Source organism: Pseudonaja textilis, chromosome 1, assembly GCF_049901715.1.
Source record: "Pseudonaja textilis isolate UNSWEBS1 chromosome 1, rPseTex1.2, whole genome shotgun sequence".
NCBI classification, from domain to species: Eukaryota; Metazoa; Chordata; class Lepidosauria; order Squamata; family Elapidae; genus Pseudonaja; species Pseudonaja textilis.
Genome location: NC_141990.1, coordinates 230,114,215 through 230,136,325, shown reverse-complemented (window position 1 = coordinate 230,136,325; position 22,111 = coordinate 230,114,215). Strand labels below are relative to the sequence as shown.

Below are 22,111 nucleotides of genomic sequence, written 5' to 3'. Positions count from 1 at the left end.
CTCCAGCTGAGGATCCGGCCCCTGTCCATGCCATCTTCGATGTCACCGAGCTCGACCTTCCTGTCACCGCCCTTGACATCGCCACCAAATCTAAGGCTGACAAAACAATCGCCCAGGTACTGGACTGGGTGAGGAGGGGGTGGCCGGGCACTAACCTTGCAACCGAGTTCACACCTTTTAAGACCTGTCAACAGGAACTATCTAGCTTGCAGGGCTGCCTGTTGTGGGGCACCAGAGTCGTCATCCCGGCCTCACTTCGCACGCCAGTCTTAGAGGCACTGCACGAGGGCCACCCGGGCATCGTCCGGATGAAGGCGTTAGCTCGTAGTTACGTCTGGTGGCCTGGCTTGGATGACGACATCGTCAAGTGGGTAAGCTCTTGCCAACCCTGCCAGGAATCCAGACCATCCCCTCCAGTCACCACCCCCACAAAGTGGGAGAGCGCCAACGCGCCTTGGTCAAGACTTCACATTGACTTAGCCGGTCCAATACACGGCAAAACCTTCTTGGTGGTCGTGGATTCATACTCTAAATGGATCGATGTGGCCCAGCTATCCACGACCACCACGCAAGCGGTTACCAAGGCCTTGACCCGTCTATTCGTGACACGCGGTCTACCAGATACTATAGTTTCGGATAATGGTCCCCAGTTTGCCTCAACAGAATTCAGCCGCTTTGCCACCAATCTTGGCATCCGACACATCTTCACGGCCCCCTTTCATCCTGCCAGCAACGGATTGGCAGAGAGAGCCGTTAGGTCCACCAAAGAAGCGTTAGCCAGATTCAGCAAAGAAGACTGGCATCACGGACTCTCCCGTTTCTTACTAAGCCAACACTCAACCCCATGCATGGTCACCAACAAATCCCCAGCTGAACTCCTGATGGGTAGACGCCTAAGAACTGTGTTGGATAGGCTCCACCCTCACTATTGCCCTGACACCCCTCTTGGTTCAATGACGGGGGTCAGAGATTTTGTCTTGCAGGAACATGTCTTTGCAAGGAACTACGCCGGAGACCCACTGTGGATTCCAGGGGAGATTGTAGCCATCACCGGTCCCAGGTCGTACCGAGTCCAGCTGGAAGACGGCCGCATCTGGAGAAGGCACCTGGACCAGCTAAGGAAGCGCCAGGGTACCCTCGCCAGTGCTGGGTCGTGGGCACAGGTCAGCCCCCAGGTGCCACACCAAACTCTCATCGGAGACCATTCCAGAGGCTCTTCGCCACCATCACCCGAGCCAAGGGAGCAGGCAGTAGACCGAGACTGCCCGATGGGTCCTCCGCCTGAACCATCTGATGGAGCCACGGCATCGCCGGCCAGAAGCACTTCACCGGTACCAGCTCAGACCTCCGAGCAAGTCCGCACTCCATCACCAACCCTACCTGCTTCTTCGAACTCTGAGACACTTGGTAACTCGCCTGAGTTACGACGCTCGGGGCGCCAGCACAGACCACCCGCTTATTTAAATGACTATACGTGTTCGCATCTGGGCGGAAGGGGTGTTATGTCCCTGGAACTTGCCAAAGTTCCCACCCAGGTCCGTTCATGCTGCGGGGGCGTTTGCTGCCCCTCATTGGCTGGCTTCCCTCGACAGCCGGCTATAAAAGCCAGCTGCAGGGTTCGGTCAGCCGCTGTTCGTTGGAAGCCTGCTCCAGGCAGAGCTAACACGTTCAGTCCTTTATTTCCCAAATAAAGTCTTGTTGCATCTATGCCCTGGTCTAGCCTCTCATTGCTCAATCTACAACAAGAGCAATTACGGCAACACTTGAATTTTGTAAACAGAAAAACCTGGTCCTTAACTTTGATAAATCAAAAGTGATCCACACCTGGATCACACAGTGTAAGCAGCCTATAGGTCCTCAAATGCAATTAAACACTTTTTTTGCACCAGTGGAGGGCAATTAGTACCTGCAGCCTTAAAACTTTTTGAGGCCAAAACATATGGGGCACAAACAGAAATCCTTGCAAAAAAAAAAAAAAAAACTTACTAGAACCTATGCAAACCAAATTCCTGCGAGCCACCTCCAAATGTTCAAGTAAGAATTGAGACAGGCATACCTCAAATTCAGTTAAGAGCCCGGAAGATGATGATCATTCATTGGCTAAAAATGCATTTCTTCCCAGAGGGACTGACCCATCTAGTATTGACTGATAACTATCCCTCCCCCTGGAAACAGGCAATAGATCACAAGCTGGGCTCTTATGGGCTCTCACCAGTATTCTTAATGTCCCTAGGCTTTGACCAAGCAAAGCAAGTAGTAATTAATAGAATGAAGGACATGGAGTCCCAAGAACTAAATAGATTGGCTCACCACAGCAGGGACAGAATTAAACAAGGAGTGTGGGAGTCAGCAAGATATCTAAATGATCTGATCTTCCCAAAACAAAGAATAGCATTCTTCAGAGCCAGATTTAATATTTTCCCATCAGCATTCTTTCAGGGCAGGTATAAGAAAACACCAATAGCAGAATGGGTATGTACATATGTGGTAAAGGAGTAGTTGAAGATATCTCACATGTTTTATTGTACTGTGAGTTATATAGAGATCATTCTATATTCTCCCCTTACTAGAGAGATTGCCAGGGAGGGCAGACAATTTTTATGTAGACTTTCTCCTCCAGGATTCAAACCCAGCTATTATGCGTGCAGTGGCAAAATTCTGTGTTGCTGCAATGTCTACTAGAAAAAAATTGGTTTGTGACAATTTTTGGAGATAGAACAAACTTTGAAAAATGATATTTACACACATACTTAATGGCTCTCGACTCATAAACCAGGGAGTGCCCCTAACTGTTTGAGAACATGTATTTTCTTAACAGATATCTTTTATCCACTATTAATGCATTATAATGTGTCAGTATTTTTTATGTATATTGTAAATAGTGATGCCTATTGCTGGTCTAAAACCGTAATCAAGTTATATTCATTCATCCAGGTCCATTAGTCGACAGGGGTGGACCAATCTAATAGGTCCTGCCTCTCTGCAGGGGCGGAGGCAGCTTTTGAGAAACTCATTGCCACCAGATTGTGATCCAACCATGACAAGGTGACCAAGGACAGGTCCACCAATTCCAGGTCACATAGACACTGCTCAGACAAGAACACCAAATCAGGTGTGTGACCAATATTACTAGTCAGGCTCTGGATGATCTGGGACAGGCCCATGGAAGTCATGGTTTCCATTAAATCTCAGGCTACCTCTGCCCCTGCCCCCAGAGAAGGCAGGTTGAAATCCCCCAGAACTATAACCCTGGGGAATTCCACCACCAGCCCTGCAGTGAGGTTCAGGAGCCCAGGTAGGGAAGCTGCCACGCAGCAGGGAGGTTGGTACAGCAGCAACAATCCCATCTTATCCCTTGAGCCCAACCTAAGAAAAGGGGTCTCACAACCAGGCACTTGTGGAACAGTGCTCTGGAGGCTATTAGAGATTCTCTGATAACAATAGCTAAACTTCCTCCCCGGCCCTGAGGTCTAGACTGGTGCTATGCTTGATAATCCACTGGGCCCATTTCTACAAGGGGAATGCCTCCCTCAGAGCTCAGCCAGGTCTCAGTTATACAAGCCAGATCAGCTTCTCTTCGAGGATCAAATCAGCAATAAGGCTAGCCTTACTGCAGGCTGATCTGACATTTAAAAGCAACAGTCTAAGACCAGGGCCACCACAAATCTGCTGACCAGGAAAATGAGGTGTGTACAAGGGGGCAGAATACAAGACTGGTACTAAACACTGAGGTCATGTTCCCCGTGCCTGCCCTCCTCCTTGTCTCCCATATCCCCATTACCTGACACCACTCCCCTGCCTTCCCTGAGAACCATTCCATCCCCCATCCCCAACACTCTTCCTTAAAAAGGGAAGAAAAAAAAACCTACTCCCACTGAAAGTCAGTTAGTTTATCAAGCTTGTCTCTTTCTTGCCTTTCCCTCTACACATTTTATCCACTTCTACATACCAATCTCTACAATCCAAATTCTCCAAAATACTCTCTGCACAACACTTTGGAGCACCAACTACAAACACATGCAGCCGCTGTTGCCATCTTAAAAAAAATTAATAGTGGTGACCGAGGAACTATTGGAGGAGTAAGAGTAAGGAGACTCCAAAAACTCTTACTAGCCCTGCTAAATACTTTTGCCCTCAGATTACATACATTAAATATATTTAGAACAAAAAAACATTAAGGAAAACAAAAATACTAACTATCTGTGCAGTTAAGAGACGTAACCTGGCTTCCTCAAATATTTCAGCAATTTGTTCAGGATCTCTCTCAAATGTAATATCTGCATTGCATTCTGGACATCTAAGCAATCTGACCAATTGATTAATTTCTTCTGCACTTAACTGCAGGAGGAAGAAAAGAACAGCAGTGTAACTAAAACAATGATAATGATGTTAAAATATTCAGTCAATCACTCCATATAGTTCCTCCCTACATCTTTTTCTTTACTTACAATTATACTATCAATTCCAAAGCAGCCTTTATCCTTTCTGCATATCTATCTGGGCTTATTTGCAAATTCAAACCTCACTGCAAGCTGAATAATGACCAATTCAATTGTATGATGAAAGCTGATTTCTTCTTGCTATTTAGTCATAGCAAATATGTAAATACCATATTAATTTATGTGTTTTCTAAACTATATTTTTATTTAACATTTGTATTACTTACTCTATAAGGATAATCTATTTTGATTGCTTTTTCTGCCATTGCCCAGTTTGCATCAGCCAAAAATCTATCAAGTTTTAGCATTGCAAAAGTGTTGGCCTCCATTTTTCTAATACGTTGAATAGCATTAAACATTGCCATACGCTTTGGAAGAGTAATATTACAAAGCCCTGTAATAAGAAAAAAAAGGTTGTTGTAAAATGTGTATGAAATATGTAAGCATCAATGAGTTTATGAATGACAATCTATAAATAAATCATGTGACTCTCACTACCAGGAAATTATTGAAGACCCGGTTGTTCTTAGGCCTTGGGACAGGATGACTGCAGAGGTTTTGTTTTGGTTTCAATCTGTTTTGGTTTATTTTTGTATTTTGCTCTTCTAGGTTAATTGTATTTTTAATCCATTGGATTTTTTAAATTGTAAATTGTTTGGAGATTGGGTAGCCTATAAATTTTTTTTAAAAAAAACTAGCTCAACTTTAATGAAACTTTACATTCAATTTTAAGAGAGGCATTGACTTCAATTGCTAACTCTATTTCCACCCATTAACCTCTGCCACATTTCCCACTTTTTTCTCCTGTTTCTCTCTTTGCCTTTACATTGCTTCTCAGTCCATATCACTTACTCTCTGTATTCAATGTCTTACTATTTTTCTTGAAGTTTCCCTACAATTTCTCCCTGAGGTTATGTACAATCTCCTCATTATCACGACTTATGCTTCCCAAAGCAGCGGTCGCCAACCGGTGGACCGTGTCCCACTGGTGGTCCGTGAGAAAATTTTGGTGGTCCGCAGAGAAATGCCACCCCAAAGCAATTAATCCAGGCTGAGGGGGAACACAAGGCTTTGCCGCCCACATGGCCCGGGAACACAAGGCTTGTGTCGCTTGCACTGTGAACAACACCAGGTAGTGGGGGGAGGGAGGGAAAGGGGGAGGGGGGAACATGCCTGGCCACCGGGTTGCTTCTTTCGTCTTCTGTTTTTGGTTGCACACAAGGAAAGCAGCAAAAGTCTTTCTTTCTATCCCCCAAACTCTGCTAGAAATTAGTCTTTGCAGCCTCTTGGAGCAGGATGCCTTGCAGGGTCCCAAAGACTCATTTCTGGCAGAGTTTGGGGGATAGAAAGACTTTTGCTGCTTTCCTTGCATGCAGCCTTAGAACAGAACTCAAAGCAGGCTAGGAATGGGGCTGCCTTGGAAGGGGTGGGGGAGTGTGAGGGAGAGAAAGAAAAATCACCAGCCCTCAGGTTAGATCAATCTCCCTCCCCAGGCTAGGAATGCCACCCCAAAGCACCCCCCAAAGCAATTATTCCAGGCTGCGGGGGAACACAAGGTTGTGCCACCCACATGGCCCAGGAACACAAGGCTTGCATTAGGAACACCACGAGGTAGTGAGGGGACGGGGGAAAGAGGGGAGGGGGGAACTTGCCTGGCCACCAGGTTGCTTCTTTCCGCTTCTTTCATCTTCTGCTTTTGGCTGCACGCAAGGAAAGTAGCAAAAGTCTTTCTATCCCCCAAACTCTGCCACAAATGAGTCTTTGGGACCCTGCAAGGCATCCTGCTCCAAGAGGCTGCAAAGACTCATTTCTGGAGGAGTTTCGGGGAGAGAAAGAAAGGCTTATGTTGCTTTCCTTGTGTGCAGCCTGAGAACGGAACTCAAAGCAGGCTAGGAATGGGGCTGCCTTGGAGGGTGGGGTGAGGAAGAAAGATAAAAAAAATCACCAGCCCTCAGGTTAGATCGATCTCCCTCCCTCCTCCTCTAAGAACAGAGCTCAAAGCACACTAGGAATGAGGCTGACTTGGAGAGGGTGTGAGGGTGTGTGTGTGTGTGAGAGAGAGAGAGAAAGAGAGAGAGAGCGATCCATCACTGCTGGGGAATTAAATTCACGGGGGGGTTGCATGTCTCTCTGTCTTTTCTTTCCAGCCTGGGGGGGGTGGGGTGGCAGGAAGGAAGGGAGAGAGAGAGAGAGAGAAGGGAGCGATCCATTGCTGCTGGGGAACTAAATTCACGGGAGGGAGGTGGAATTTGCATGGCTTGACTGCTACAGAGTGACCTATATCAGGAAAATGTTAGATAGTACTGTGCATTCAAACGTTTGTCTTGTAATGACTGGAATGAAAACGGAGTGGAAATGGGTATTTCGTGCTTGCTGACAAACTTTCATAAATGTGAAAATATAGGGAAAAAATACTAGTTACATATTACTCTTAACAAAGACAAAACACCAGGACTTTGGATCCCCCCAAACTCAAAGGATGAGAGGAGCCCTTCCTTTCCCTTCATTCACTCTGCCCCACAATTCCCATTTATGTTTATGTTTAATATAAAAAATAAAAAATTATATTAAATATATTATCTTTTTTAAAAAAATTATATGAGTTTGGTGGTCCCTGAAGTCCAAAAGGCTGGCGACCCCTGTCCTAAAGGATTCTTTGCCTCCTCACCATGCTTTCTTTCACTTTCTCCTGCTACTTTCTTAACTCCCTGCCCTATTCTACTTCTTTCCTAAAATTTTTGTTCCTTTGGCATCATATTCTCTTCTTTGCTGACTTTGGCCGTTTTGTGTGTCCTGTAAGTACCATATTAACACCAACTACAAGTTATTTTAATACTCAATTTTAAACGTTAGTTAGTTACAATTCACTCTTGTATCTGTTCAGAAGTTAGATGGGAGAAGCCAAAGTCAGTCTCTGTAGGGAATTGACATCTTGTTGTATTTCAAATAAATTAAACATAATGAAGATGTTGTCAGCATTCCAAGTAACAACCTCCAGAGAAAAAGACTCCGAAAAATTGATATTTGGACTGTGAATTACAATTTAGAATATAAAGATATTATGTACATACATTGTGTAAAGAATGTTTTGGATTTGACAAGAGTATAAAAATTGAATATGGTTAAAATAGATATAATATAAATTTATAGCATACTTATTGTGCATTCATATGTAGAAATGTGTTTGCATATGCACAGCTTCAGTTAAATTTGATTTGAAATTCTGTGTAAATCTGAAGTTAAAATTCTTATCCTTAAAAACTTTATTAAAGGATTCCAATTCAAATTACTGGAAAGTAGATGCATTTTATATATAATTTTCTTATTTAACTAAAAATTGGCTATATTGACAAGTTAATACATTTTCCTCAAATTTGCATTTGATATATATGCAAGTATTCTCAATACATTAATGGCATAATCCCAGACATACTAACTGAGACATGTCCAACTGCATTCAGTAGCAAATATTTCCAGGAAAATGTACACAGTCTACCTGTTAGAAACTGAATAGAAAAACAAGTTGTTGTTTTTTTAATGGTATGTTTAAGGTGTCACCTAAGGTTACAACCAGCGTCTTCACAGTGGTTGAATTAATAATCAAGGTTAACAGTGATGCTGTTCCAGCATGCATTAATATCTGAAACACAAAAAAAAATATTAACAACTTCATAAAATGTTCATACATTTATGATACCATATTTTAAGGGAGCAAGGCAAAGTAGAAAGAATAGATACATATAGTACAATTTCACCTAATAAGCTGATAAAACAAAATTAAACATAACCAACTATGCTAATATAGTCCTGGATTCTGAATTTTGTTTGGTCCCCATAAAAAAAGGAGCTGAAAAACAAAAGGAGTTCATTTAGGTTCTCCACCTACCCCTGCACTGCCACTAATTGTTCACACCAATATTTTAACAAAAAACTTTACAATCAACACTAATTTACTATAAGAACTGACTTTTAAGAAACAGGGAGTTGAACTAGGATGCATTTGTCTCCAGATCTATTGCACTTGAAATTATAATGAGAGAATTAGAAAATAATTGCAATAAAAGCTGTGCAATGACATAATTAAACAAGATCAGAAAGGAAATATATTGATATCACAACAAAAACTAGAAAAGCTAAAACAGTGTCTTTCTAGTGGTAAAATGTAACTGTAAAAGTTGGACCCTGAAAAAGAAAAAAAAACAACCTTCAAATTATTTGTTTAGAGATGTTAACGAACTCAAAAACAATCAAACCATCAGTTCTAGAGCACAAGAGACTGATTACTATCTTGAAGCAGAACCTCATTAGTTTCATTTTAATTATATTTGAATATTAATAGACAGGAAAATAGTTAAAATACTGCTTTTCCCTGATCTTCCAGAATTTTATTTTATTATGTTTTGGATGAATTAGCTAACACCTATAAGAAAATATTTGTTTGTTTGTTTATATTTTTTAACCTTATATCTCCTTCAGAGATCATGCTTTCCCATTATTCCATCTGAATATTATAACTAAAATTGTTAGCCTCCTTATCATACATTGTTTGATTGAATCTTCTATTGCAAATTTTAGCAAAAGTTTATATATTTTAGCAATTATACTGTATGTTCATTTGAACATGTAATTCTATTTCACTCAGACTTAGTTTTACAATGTTCAAAACCATAAATTTTGTCTACGTTTTTCTAAAAATTGTAAATATGACAACCATTGACATATCCTTCTGCCATTAATTCTTCTTTTGATTTTATTTTCCATTTCTCATGATAAAATTCTAGTATATCGTGGGAAGCCTCCTAGAGAATGAAATAATTTGGGGAATATTAAAAGAGGCAGAATATTACATTTCCCCAAAGGAGAAATGGAGAAGAAACTTTAACAAAGGCAGAAAGCAGCCCCAACAGCCTCCAGCAGTCTTTAGAGATGGATATTTTGTGTCCATTAAGAAATCCAGACCAATCTATTCATAAACAAAACACTTTCAGCTCCAGCTGAGGGGATTAAGAAGGACAGAACATGATTTTTAGGACATAATAGGATTAACCCACCACCAATCAAATAATAAAAGCGCACAAAGCAAACCTCAAAACTATAAAATAGTGTAAACTGTATAAAAATAAAATAGCAAACTGCAGGATTAAATTTCAAACTACTGATTTTTTGGTATTATATTGTATTAAGCCACTAGAATCAGTAGGCTGAGTAACATAAAAGAGTCACCTTGGGTAAGACGGTGGCATACAAGTTTGATAAATAAATGTCTGTGTACATCAGTATCAAAACAATTAGATGTTGGTAATCACCTTTAAAGCCCTTCATGGCATGGGTCCAGGTTACTCATGCCAGCTAAGGGGTCATATTGTGGGCTCCATCAGCAGGGTATTCCAGTGACAGGATCCAGGAGAGCCTTCTCTGCCATTGCGCCTGCCCTGTGGAGCATTTTGCTCCCCAGAGTGAGGTCTGCTCTAACCCTTGTGTCATTCCACAAGAGCCTAGAGACCTGGCTCTGCCAGTTGGCTTGGGGGTCCAAAAAAGGGTCTTCATGTTCGGGGTGGTTGATAAATATCTAATCCCATCTCTTCATTCTCCTCCCCCACATCTTTTAGCTATTGTATTTTGTATTCTTATATTTCTGTAGTATTTTATTTATATAGTTTATCTTTTTAATATTGTAATTTGCCTAGAGTTACCCTGTGGTAAAATGGGTGACTAATAAAAGTAATAAATAAAATAAAAAATAAGATATTCTTTTGATCATGTTAATATCACTTTAAACAAATGTTCTGTATGCTCTAGTTAGTAGTGTGATATTACCAGAGAAAAAGCTATGTAGGATTAGGTTAACAACTCTTAATGCCTTTTTGGCTATGTAGTTACAGTGGGTTCTAGTACTTAGATCATTAAATATGAGTACTCCAAGGTCCTTGACAGAGTTTGGATCATCAACAAGGTCTTGACTATTCAGCTTGTATTTTATTTTCTGTTTTGTTTTGTTTTGCCAATATGTAAGACAGAGGATTTATCTGTTGAGATTTGAAGTTGTCATTTGTTTGACCATTCTGATACATAGTCAAGGCCTTTTTGAAGGGTAGCACTATTGTCTGTGGTGAATAGCTTTACATCATCAGCGAAGAGAACACAGTTGCTCTTAATATGATCACAGAGGACATTTATGTAGAGTATGAATAGAGTTGGTCCTAGAACACTGCCTTGGGGGACACCACTGTTAAGAGGTACAGAATTTGATAGGACGCTCCCAATTTTGACCATTTGTTGTCTGTTTGACAGGAATACTTCTATCCAGTTATGCAGGTGTCCAGATACCATAAGATTTTAGTTTTAGGACTAGTTTGTCGTGTACCACTGAATCAAAGGCTTTACAGAAGTCTATGTAGATTGCGCCTATTGCTTTGCCCTGATCAAGTTGTGTAGTCCATATGTTTTTGCAGTGTAAGAGTTGCAGATTACAGGATAGTTTTTTTCCTGAAACCAAATTGTTTGTTAGAGAGTAGGTTCCTAAGTGGAGGATAATGGATTGGTTAATAATTGATTCCATGACTTTACAGGTGACGCAGCATAAAGAGATTGGTCTGTAATTTTCAACTAGGCTGGGGTCTCCCTTTTTGAAGATGGGGATGACCGTGGCTTGTGACCATAGGTTTGGCAAGGAGCTGGTCCTGAAAGATTTTTCAAAGATTATGCTTAGAGGTTCTGCTATGGCAGTGGATAGCTTTTTAAAGAAGTAGGCACAAATTCTGTCCGGTCCAATAGATAGATATGGTTTTAGATTGTGTAGTGCTTTTTCAACATTGTCTTCTGTAAAATCGATATGTATTAGATCATTGTAGTTGTCTGTGGTTCGACTAGAAAATACTGGGCATGATCCATTGCTGTTTACAAATACTGAGCCAAAGAATGTGTTAAAGAGGTTGGCTTTAATGATGTCATTGTTGCAGTCTTTACCATTAGGTCCTTTCAGGGGTGAGATGGACTTTGAGTCTTTTAGTTTGTTGTTTACAAAATTGTATAAAGCACGAGTGGAATTGGTGCATAGAAGGTTTTCCTCTTGTTTAATGTGATAATTGGTGCATTCAGTCTTTATCTGGTGGCGTAAATTTTTGTATCAGCTTTTGAAGTTGGCAATGTGACCAGATTTGTTTTTCCGCCAAAGTGATTTCTTTTTGGATTGAAGCTTCCTTATTCTTATGGGTAATTTGTTTTTTTCTGGTTTTGGGAGTTGTTATTGGTACATATAGTTTAATTACTCTTTTGACTTCAAGTAAAAATATGTTGTAATGCTCTTCAACAGTATTGCATCCAGTGAATAGAAATTGCCAATCAAGAGATGAGATTGTTGTCTATAAGATCATAGTTGCCTTTTTTGAAGTTATAATGGGGGATCCTGTTGTTATGATTATTTTTGTGTAGACATATGTTGAGACAAAAGTCAATCATGTTGTGGTCACTGTTGGAAAAGAGTTCTTTAATTTGTATTCCATAAATTGAATTCAAGCTATTGCAGAAGATGAAATCGAGGCAGTTGTTAAGCCTAGTATTGTTGGTTACTAGTTGTTCCAGTCCCAGATTTGTTACAGCATTGTAGAAGGTTGCATGTATGGGTTCAGTTTTACATTCGTTTAGGGTCCAGTTAATATGAGGTAGATTGAGGTCACCAAAAAGATAAAGATGTGGGGGCAGGATCTTGCCTATATTAGTAGTGAATTTAACTTGTTTACATGTTCAATATCATAATCAGGGGCTCTGTAACATAGTAAGAACCGAAATGTGATATTTAAGGGCAGTTCACGGACAATGGTCTCAGGAAGAGCAAGCTCCTGGGTAACTTGGATGTTTTTTAGATGTAGGGACTTTTTATAGAAGATAGCAACACCACCTCCTCTACGGATTTCATGATCTGATCGGTAAACATGATAATCTCTTACTGTGGTAATGGAGTTAGGGAGAGATGCATTGAGCCATGTTTCACAGACAAATATGATGTCGAATTTAGCCGTATTTAGTAAGAGGAGAAATTCAGGTATTTTATTTACAAGGCTTCTTGCATTGAGTAGATTGCATTTAAGGCCAGTTGTAGTTAGAATAGAGGTAATTAGGGGTGTGCATGCCTAGTTTTGAGTGATGGTGGATTGGATGAGGTAGGGTTGGATGTGGAGTTGCAGGTTGTGTGACTTTCTTTTGATGCAATCAGCACAGTAGTCAATGTACAGGTCCTTTTCTCTATTGTCTAGACATTGTTTGAGTTCTGTGTGGAGTTCATGGGAGCAGATTCTTTGCAGTATGGATAAGTCTGGTCTTGAGTGAAGTTTTTTTATGGTTGGGATTGGTTTTTACAATGGCATTTATTGTATGAATGAATATATGTTTGCTGTACTCATTTTTGCAAATAGCTCTACAAAATCTTAGGGCCACAGAGCCGTCATTGTATTGAACTCAGGACCATCTCTAGTTATTTCAATGATATCTTCAAGAGAGATGTTTGTTGTATTTGAGTTGCTTATTATATTGCGAACTATATTTGCGATGTCATCTGATTCCTTGGTGTCTTCAATACCAAATAAGATGGCATTTGGACGTTTCTGATCACGCTCCATGATGTCTCTGATGAGTAAGGGGATATCATTTGTGGAATTATTTGATGGGGTAGTAATTGTTTGTGGCTGTGGTTTGCTGGTTATTTTTGGTTGTATTTTATTACCTTTTTGCTGAGATCATTAAGTTAATCATCACAGTTATTAAGTGAGACATCACATGATGGTGACTTGAGACTTTCCCTGCCCACTTCCCCATTGACTTTGTTGGAAGCTAGCTGGAAAGGTCACAATTGATATTCACGTGGTCGGAGGACACTGCACACACTATAAATGTGTGATGGTTGCCAAGTGCCTGACTCACAATTACAACCACAGGGATGCTGCAATAGTCATAAGTTCAAATTGTCACTAAATGAATGGTCATAAATTGAGAGCTACCTGTATACCCATGTTATATTTTTAATATATGTGCACCACATTTTTTTATAAGTCAAAATGAACTATATTTGAATTACAATATCCAATATGCTAGTATGCCTTCACTTCAAGGCTTTAAAAAGCAAATCCAGAGGACATTTTGCTAAAAAGATTTCCATAGGTTTAATTTCTTATATAAATTTATTAGAAATGTTGATTTTCAAGATACTAATTTATTTTTACCTGGTTCTTAATGCTAGCCTCAGCTGGAGTCTCACTCTCTGTCTGGCTAATTTGAAGAGCCATGTTCAAGGTAAAAGTGCCTCTCATTCCACTCCAAACAATAATAGCTCCCCAACGCCAATTAAATCCATAGCCAAGTCGACTCAAAAAAGGACTCAATGTCAAAATAACTAAAAACCTAAGTAAATAAAATGTAAAAATTCACAAAATTATATTTAAAATATTAGTGAAATTTTATATCATAATAAAAAATTATAATTTATTAAACAAATATTTAATCATTATTATCTATAAAATAAAAGACTGCATTTATCAATCAATATAAAAGTTTATTATTAAACAAAAATATATCATGTTATTTTTTCTTTCGTATAAACACTATCTTTTCTCTAGAAGCCCTAAACAACATACATGGGAGTTTTCCCTTATTTTATAAGCATAAACCTGTAAGGCTAATTAATCTGAGAAAAAGTAATTGGCTCAAATTATGCAGTGAACTCCACTATAAATGGATACTTAATTGTGTACCTAATGGGAAAACCCTGAGTTTCTCCACCTCAAATTAAGCAATTTAACCATTATGCTACACTGGATTTCCAATGTATTATTCAAATACTTTCTATACATGTTTTTCCCCAAAACATAGCAGGTGTTACAAAATCTTAATACTCTCATGTTGATTAAGATCACTATGATTGGTTTTATGTTATACTGTAATTTACTGAGCTTACAATGTCCAGGCCAAAGATGACTCTGAATTGCAGGTTGTTTTTTAAGTTAAAACACACACACACACACACACACACACACACACACAATGTCAAAAATGTGGAAGTTTTTGAGTTTTTCATAAAGCTTTGTTCCCCATGGGCATGGTATATGCAGCACTTAAAACACTGACATAATTCAAAATAAATTGTTTGGGAAAAAAACCACTGACATAATTCATTTCAACCATTATGGAAGAAGGGAAATACTTTCTACATTCAACAGCAAAAATTTAATGTGAAACAGTTCTTCTATAGCTTGATTACAATGCAACTCATTAGGAAATAATTAGAATAAGCGATATACATGCATGTTCAGTGACAGAGCTATCGCAGAGCTATTCAGCCAAAGAGAGCAATTTACACCAAGGGTTTCCATGCTAAAATAAACTACAATGCATGGATCAAAGATTTTTGACAGCTTATTTGTTTGTTTGCTTACCAAATTTATATGCCACTCATCTCACAGTTCGGTGACAATAACTGTAGCACTAAGAATTTTATTATTCTGTCTGTGTGTTTGTGCATGAGTACGCATGCATGCATGCTTGATTGTGGCTTACTTCCAGCTAAATGTTTAGAAGACAGCAATTTAAAAATATGATTTAACTGATATAATCTGATAGGCAATGTTAGTCAATTTCCAAAAAAGTAAAAACGTATTTACCTTACAAGATTCAGTGAAAGGTAGACTGTCACAATGTAAAAAAAAGCACGAGAATTTATATTTGGAAATGTTTTTTGAGCTATCACAATTCCTATTATAAGATATATAATAATGTGAGCCAAAAATGTCAGCATGGACCAAAATCTGTTTTAAAAAAAAAGCAGATTAAGCGAGACATTAAAATATGTCAATGAGAAAACAAATATTGCAATTATTTATCATTTACTAGTATAACATAAGCTAAATTATATTTCTCACTATTGAACAAAAGTAAATCTACCATAAACATTTTTATTTTATACATAATAAAATGCACTTTATTATATCACTAACTTTTAGTTAGTAATAAATGTTAGCCCACTTGAGATAATTTTAGACTGGAAATATTTTTTAAAAATATTTTTTTTAAAGGAAACCAGGCCATCAAAGAACACGGTGACTGGACACTCAAAGCTGACACTAGCCAGAGCACAGAAAAGCTCAAAGAAATAGGGCAAGATCAGAAGATGTGCAAAGACCTGGCTATTGAATCATCAAGAGTCAAACTCGACCAAATAGATGACATCATCATCATTTTTAAAAAGTAACATTAGATGAGCAAAATTTAACCAATTTCAATCTGTTTTAATCTAGACTATCTAGACAATCATTGACACTACCAATAAAAACATTTTAATATCACTTCAACATTTCAAAACATATTTACTAATGTGATAAGGGGATTATTTATTGATATGATTTTTATCCCATGTATATAATTGTTTATAAATAGCTCAAGATGGCAAACATTGCTAATACTGTTTATTCCTCCTAATTTCCCCACACCAACATCCCTGTAAGGTGGGTTGGGCTGAGAGAGCGCAATTGACTCAAAGTCACCTAGCCAGTTTTTCAAACCTAAGGCTGGACTAGAACTGGTTTCCTGGTTCCTAGGCCAGCATCTTAACTACTAGACAAAATTTAATATAAAATATAGAGTATAAATTGTTTCTTTCCTCCCTGAAATTAAATCAAAACACAAAATATATAATTCTGTACCACTTCAATACAGAAATAATGGCCACATAACATGACATTTGAAATTTTTTCTGTTCATTTCAGTTCTTGAGAAAACTATAGATTTTATAATATGGGGGCTTATAAAGAAACAGTTTGCTTACCTGTAACTTTGTCCTCTCTCAGTGATTGTATTTATATATCAGTCTCTGCATCTGCACAGAGCAAACTTTGAAATATTCTACAATTTATTTTTTAGGAAGCCTGTAATACTTTCTCTTGGGCACCAACACTGCATTTGCATTTTCTTCATTAATAGCAATGTTTCAGAATACAGTCGCTATGTACCTACTTTAAGAGTTAACAAACTACATCTTGCAGGTCAAACTGGCTCATCACCATTTGTATGGCTCCTGAGCTAAGAATGGACAGGCTGGTTGGTGGCAAATTGCCAGGTCCAAGCTTCAGCCAAGATCCTAGGGTGAGAGGTGGGGGCAAGGCCTGGGTAACCTGCGCAATAGGTTATCAGTGATCTCCCGCTAGTGGAGAGATGTACTAATGATGTACCAGCCATGACTGTGGAAGCAGAGGAAGGGTGGAATCTGGCCCCCAAAATGTGTCCTGACCTTCAATCCAAATACAGTCACCAGAGTTGGGTGAATGCATAGATGATTAGCCAATAAATCACAGTTATATATAAATAACCTATCTCTCACTGATCACTATATGTCACAAACATGCATGATTACTAAGTTATACTTACTGATGATATGGAAGATTCATAACAAGAAATGGAAGCACAGCACAGCTAAATGCAGTGTCTGCACAGATGCCAAAGATGTTAGGGGACTGAAGATTCATTCCAGGGCCCAGAACATTTGTTAATGTATGATTTTACCATTTGCTCCTGTTATAAACTGAGTCCCAGTCTTCCATATATCAATACTGATTTGAATTATAGATATTGACTTCTGCTATCATCATCATAGTGAGAAAATTTGGAGCAGGATGGCTATAATGAAAATTCAATAGTCTTCCCATAAACCCAATACAGAGTTTTTAAGCATTCAAAAATTAGAAGGAAAAATAATATTTTTGTGAAACTTTTTTCATCAACTATAGTAAGCAGGATTAGAATGCAAACTGGAAAGACAGAACTGGATGTGATCAGTTAGATTATTGGATCTGCCATAAGATAGTTGGGCATATCAACTCAATAATGAGAGATTATAAAAAGTTTATGTAGAATTATTGCCAGATACTATGCAAAATGATTGAAGTCTATGAATCCACAAATTCAGTTCATCATCCTTGGGTGAGGATAGATTAATCAAGTGAATTTGTATCTCAGAGAAGAAGAAAGAATTTATAATCCTTCAAAACAAAACAGACAGTTGACTAGCAGCAAGGATGATGGAATCCAGGCGCAGTTTGCAAAAGGATGAGAAAATGGTTTTGCTACCAATTGGAATGATATAGTAAATGGTATAGTGAATGACAAGCTATTACGATCACACATGAATAGCTAGAAAGGGATTTTCTGCAAATGGGGGTGGTGGGGATATGGGGAGTAAGAAACAATGGACTTCAAGCAAACTCTGGCCAATGCTGGCAGGTTTAATATGGTCTCCAGTGTAAAGTCTAGATTGACATACAAGTGACATAATGAGGGTAACTTGTACACCGCAGAAATAAGTGGAAGTATTGCTGTAGTGGGCTTATTAAACCATTAAAGAAAAATTTAGAAGAACTAAAGAAATACACTTTCTTTACAAATGAACAAGAAATATCCAAGAAAGGATTCAGTCACCTATGCTGGCAGAAGTCCACTTCTATCATCAGGAATTTATTGCATACTTAGCAGCTTGGACAGATATATATTGGAACTATAAAACATAGTATTAATTCATCTAAAAGAACATGAAAAATATTGTCGGCTAGAAAAATTTGAAAAAAACCACAATAGTTGAACACTTACTGCTACCTAATGGGCAGAAAAATCAGTTTAAAGACATATGAGTACTACCAATCATGTCAAATTATCATGCAGTTCCATAGAGAAACTATTGAGATTTATAAACACAGTAATTTTTATAAGAAGAGAGTCTGAAGGTTAACAAAGCGTGATTTCCAGCTTTATATCACACCAGAATAAAATAGTCTTAATTAACACTTAAAAATCTTTAGCAATCTCACCTGAAAAACAATAAACAACAGTATATTTCAAAGAAAGACCAATCAAAAAAATTTCTCCTCTGGAGCTTCTTCAAATTGGACCAATTATAATTTCATCTGGATGAAGAATCAGTCAGAAGCTACGTTTTCAGAATTCCAATGACATGATCCAATTAAAAATTAGTTCAGTTACAAATACAAGAATGCAAATCAATTCCTGCTCAGTAGTCTGTGAACTCCCAAGAAGTGTACCACAGAGCAGACCAATTTCATCTCTGAAGTTGCCAGTCACAGTTGCCTCTAGATACCAAATAATTAGAATGTAGCCTATTAGTCTGGAAATTCATCACCACTGAACTCAGATCATTCTTTACTAGGAAGCATTCTAATTACAATTGTAGCAGTATTTCAATTTCCCCTATTTTCAGACCATTCACCTAGCATCCAGGGGAAAAGACCAGATCACAGTTGATGTTGCACAGCCGATATTAGGAAAAGAATGCACTGAGGTCACTCTCATGATTTTCATTGGAGCATGATATCCAAAGAGGGTAATTCAAAACAGCCTCAAGATTTATACCTCCACCATTGTGCCTGAGACCACTTCAACTAGCTTGGCCACAGCAGTCAATGAGCAGCAGTTTAGATGGCATACAAATAATTTTCTTCAGTCTGACTCTCAAACTCAAGCCCATTTTCATGAGATTTCTTCTGAGCAAAATGTAAATTCTATAGACCGCAACTATAATAATTTTAGTTTATCAATATTCATACCATTTATTTTATAAAAACCTGGTATACCATTACTATAAATACAGAATTTGCAGAATGGAAATTCATTATACCATTCTATAGCCATCTTAATGGCATTAATTTGTATTATATCATATGTAAATGAGATATTAAATATTTACAAAGTGGTTAAGATAAAGAGATAAACTCTTACTTATAAAGAAAAATATCCATTCCTGGACTAAATGATACCGAATCCAAAAGAAGGCCCAGAATAGAAAGAGCTATAACTCCAGACATGCCAAACCATTCAGCTGAAGATAGAAAGGGGAGGAAAAGTCATTATTATATAAAAGTAAGCAAGTCCGCTTTAAAATTAAGCATTTGACAAAGATTATATAGTGAACTTACCAATAAAAAAAATTATGTATGCCATGGAGAAGCTTAAAACTACTTCAATTATTCCATCATTGAAAATATGTTGCAACCAATAAAGAACTAGCCTTGAACTCAAAAATCCAAATGCAGCACTTGCAAAAAATTTCAAAAAGAGTTTTAAAAAAATCTCTTGAACTATAAAAGGAAAAAATAATTATTTACAACTTGATTGTCTTCATTAAATTACATTTAATAATGCATATCTAACTGTATCATAATTTTAATATTCCCATTTTATATCCTATACTGCCTAGATCAATCATATCAAAGCCTTACTCAAATCAAAGTAATACTATTTAAAACAATATAAAATCTTACAGTGAAATAAAACTATGGACTTAAACCCATTGATTCAAATGGAACTAAAACATGACTAAGATAGGATGCAAATGTAATTGGAACCATTCTGAGGACAATATGCGTACAATAAATCTAAAATATGTGGGCACATTTTAATGGGCAACAAAAATATTCAAACAGCGAATAGATTAGAAAACAATATGTCTTTTTTTTTAGCTTGTAAATTTTATTTGAGTTTTCACAAAGAGAAAAAAAATACAAATAAAAAATCTTTTTTGAAAGTAGCGTAATCCCGGGTTACATTTCTTCGTACAGACACAAATTCAGGTTCATGCTCATTTTTATATTCTATTCCATATCTTATTACTATTTTACATTTTCTGCATAGCTTCTCCCCTCTTTTAATTTTCTCAATTTTATTTTAATTATCTCATCTCAATTCAAATCATTGTATTTATATTTTTTTGTCTGTCCTGTTTCAATTATCTATTATCTTTTCTCATTAAACAACATTTCTCCTGTAGTTACTGATTGGAGTATGACGCCTTTATATCTTTTCCCTAAAGTTGTAACATTCAATATAATACATAACTTCCATTCAGATTCTGCTTGGCACATTCTTAAAATACACACTGTATTCTTAAAAAAAGAAAAAAATATAAATGTATATAATTAAAACAACATTCCATTCCAATTCAATTCTATCATTAATATTAATATTCATTAAAGTCTTAACATCTTTAACATTACTTTTCAATTAAATATCATACTTCTATGGGAACAAGTATAAGCTTTCCATAGTTAATCCCCCCCCTCTTCACTTATATTTTATAAAACATTAACCAATTAAAATGTTCCTGTTCCTTCCTAATTCAATTTTCTCATTTATTTTATTTCATTTATTTTATTCACAAACATTTCACTAAATTACACTAACTATTTTATCCCTCATTTTAATCATACGTTGTTTCCAATTTTCTAAAGTTATTTCTATTACTAATATAACAATACAATCTTATGTACCTTTACAGAATCCTTTTCAGTTAGATTTTCACTCATTATCTCTAAATAGTTCCTGTTTCTCTATATCTTGCTCCAGTCCTTTGTAACTTCTTTTCCTTTCCTTCTTCCCTCTTCTTCTCTCTCCCCTTTTTACCCCCTTGTCTCTCTACCTCTATTTCTCTCTTCTGTATTCCCCTTTTCTGTTGCTTTCCAGTATTATACTTATTTTTCGAATTATTTTTCTTTTCTTTGGTTGTTTTTTTAAGTCTTAAATTCTCCATTCTTTCCCCCCTTTCCTTTTTCTTCCCCACATAGAATTATTTGTTCATTAAAGATGGCTTCTTCTTTGTCCCAGTCTTCTTGTTTTGCAGTCTTTTCTTGTTGTTTCTCATAGTTCCAAATCTCAATTTCTAAGAATTGAAAAACGAAGCCAAAAGAACCCTTCCCTTCTTGTGCATCTTCTTTGTACTTTTTAAGTTCCATTTTCAATTCATCCAGAAGTGGTGCCATTGTATAAATTTTTAAACAACCACCTGATTGATTGTAGTCATTCAAATATAATAACCAAGAATCCAAAAATAACCAAATAATCCAAATACACGCAAGCTGCTTCTTTTTTGCTCTTTTTTTCACTTTCTCTTCCTGGGGTTACTATTTAGTTGCAAAGTTTCAGTTAAAATGTATCTTTTAGAAGTCTTGTTGAAGTTTACTGTAGATTCTTTTTAATTCCAGGCAGTCTCCTCCCTCTTCCAGATCCTGCCCTCATTCTTTTTCTCTCCCTTCCTGCTTATGAAAAAGAAAAATTTTAATGTCCAGATATCTTTATTATCCCTTTGGCATTTTGTTTTATTTTCAACTTAATTGCCCACTGATGTCACAGCGGATTTTTCCAATTTCTTATTTAAGTCTCTTAGTTGTCAGTATAGGGAAGGAGAGAGAAGAAAAAAAAAGCCAAACCTTTCCCTTGTCACTTTCCTTCGCTGCTTCCGACTCTTCTTTGGGAGCGATGTTATTTTTTGTAAGTTTAAATTCCAGGGTACCTTAGTTGTTGCTTTTACAATTTAACCCGGTCAGCCAAAACTTTCACTTCTTATCTTCCTCTTGTACATTCTTTTCTGGTTGAGTTCTCCTTTGAGGTGGCCATTTCTGACCACCGCTACAACCGCCTTTGGGAAAGGGAGTAATGGCCAGCTGAGGAGGAGAGATGCGGCTCTCCTCAACCCTGCTGGCGGTCTCCCCCCTCTTCACCACCTCTACGGAGTGGCTTAGCCCTGAAACCAGCCGGCTTGGGGCGCTCCAGCGGCGAGCCCAGACAGAAACCGTGCGTGATCGCGGATTTCTGTCTGTCACCGAAGCCCTTCAAACCGGAAGTCCCAGAAA

At 37.7% G+C, this 22,111-nt stretch overlaps 1 protein-coding gene and 1 pseudogene across 1 annotated transcript in view; both read right to left on the bottom strand.

Moving 5' to 3' along the window:
• Positions 1-22,111, bottom strand: part of LOC113440199 (solute carrier family 9 member C1-like) — a 97,855-nt gene that overhangs the window by 49,255 nt on the left and 26,489 nt on the right. The window contains exons 6-12 of the mRNA XM_087928612.1: positions 19,403-19,564; positions 19,206-19,305; positions 15,089-15,232; positions 13,655-13,832; positions 7,998-8,079; positions 4,667-4,833; positions 4,198-4,338 (exon numbers count right to left, since the gene is read on the bottom strand). Coding sequence (XP_087784738.1) covers positions 4,198-4,338; positions 4,667-4,833; positions 7,998-8,079; positions 13,655-13,832; positions 15,089-15,232; positions 19,206-19,305; positions 19,403-19,564 — 974 coding nt within the window. The remainder of the gene's footprint in view (positions 1-4,197; positions 4,339-4,666; positions 4,834-7,997; positions 8,080-13,654; positions 13,833-15,088; positions 15,233-19,205; positions 19,306-19,402; positions 19,565-22,111) is intronic.
• Positions 2,940-3,820, bottom strand: LOC148128080 (uncharacterized; annotated as a pseudogene).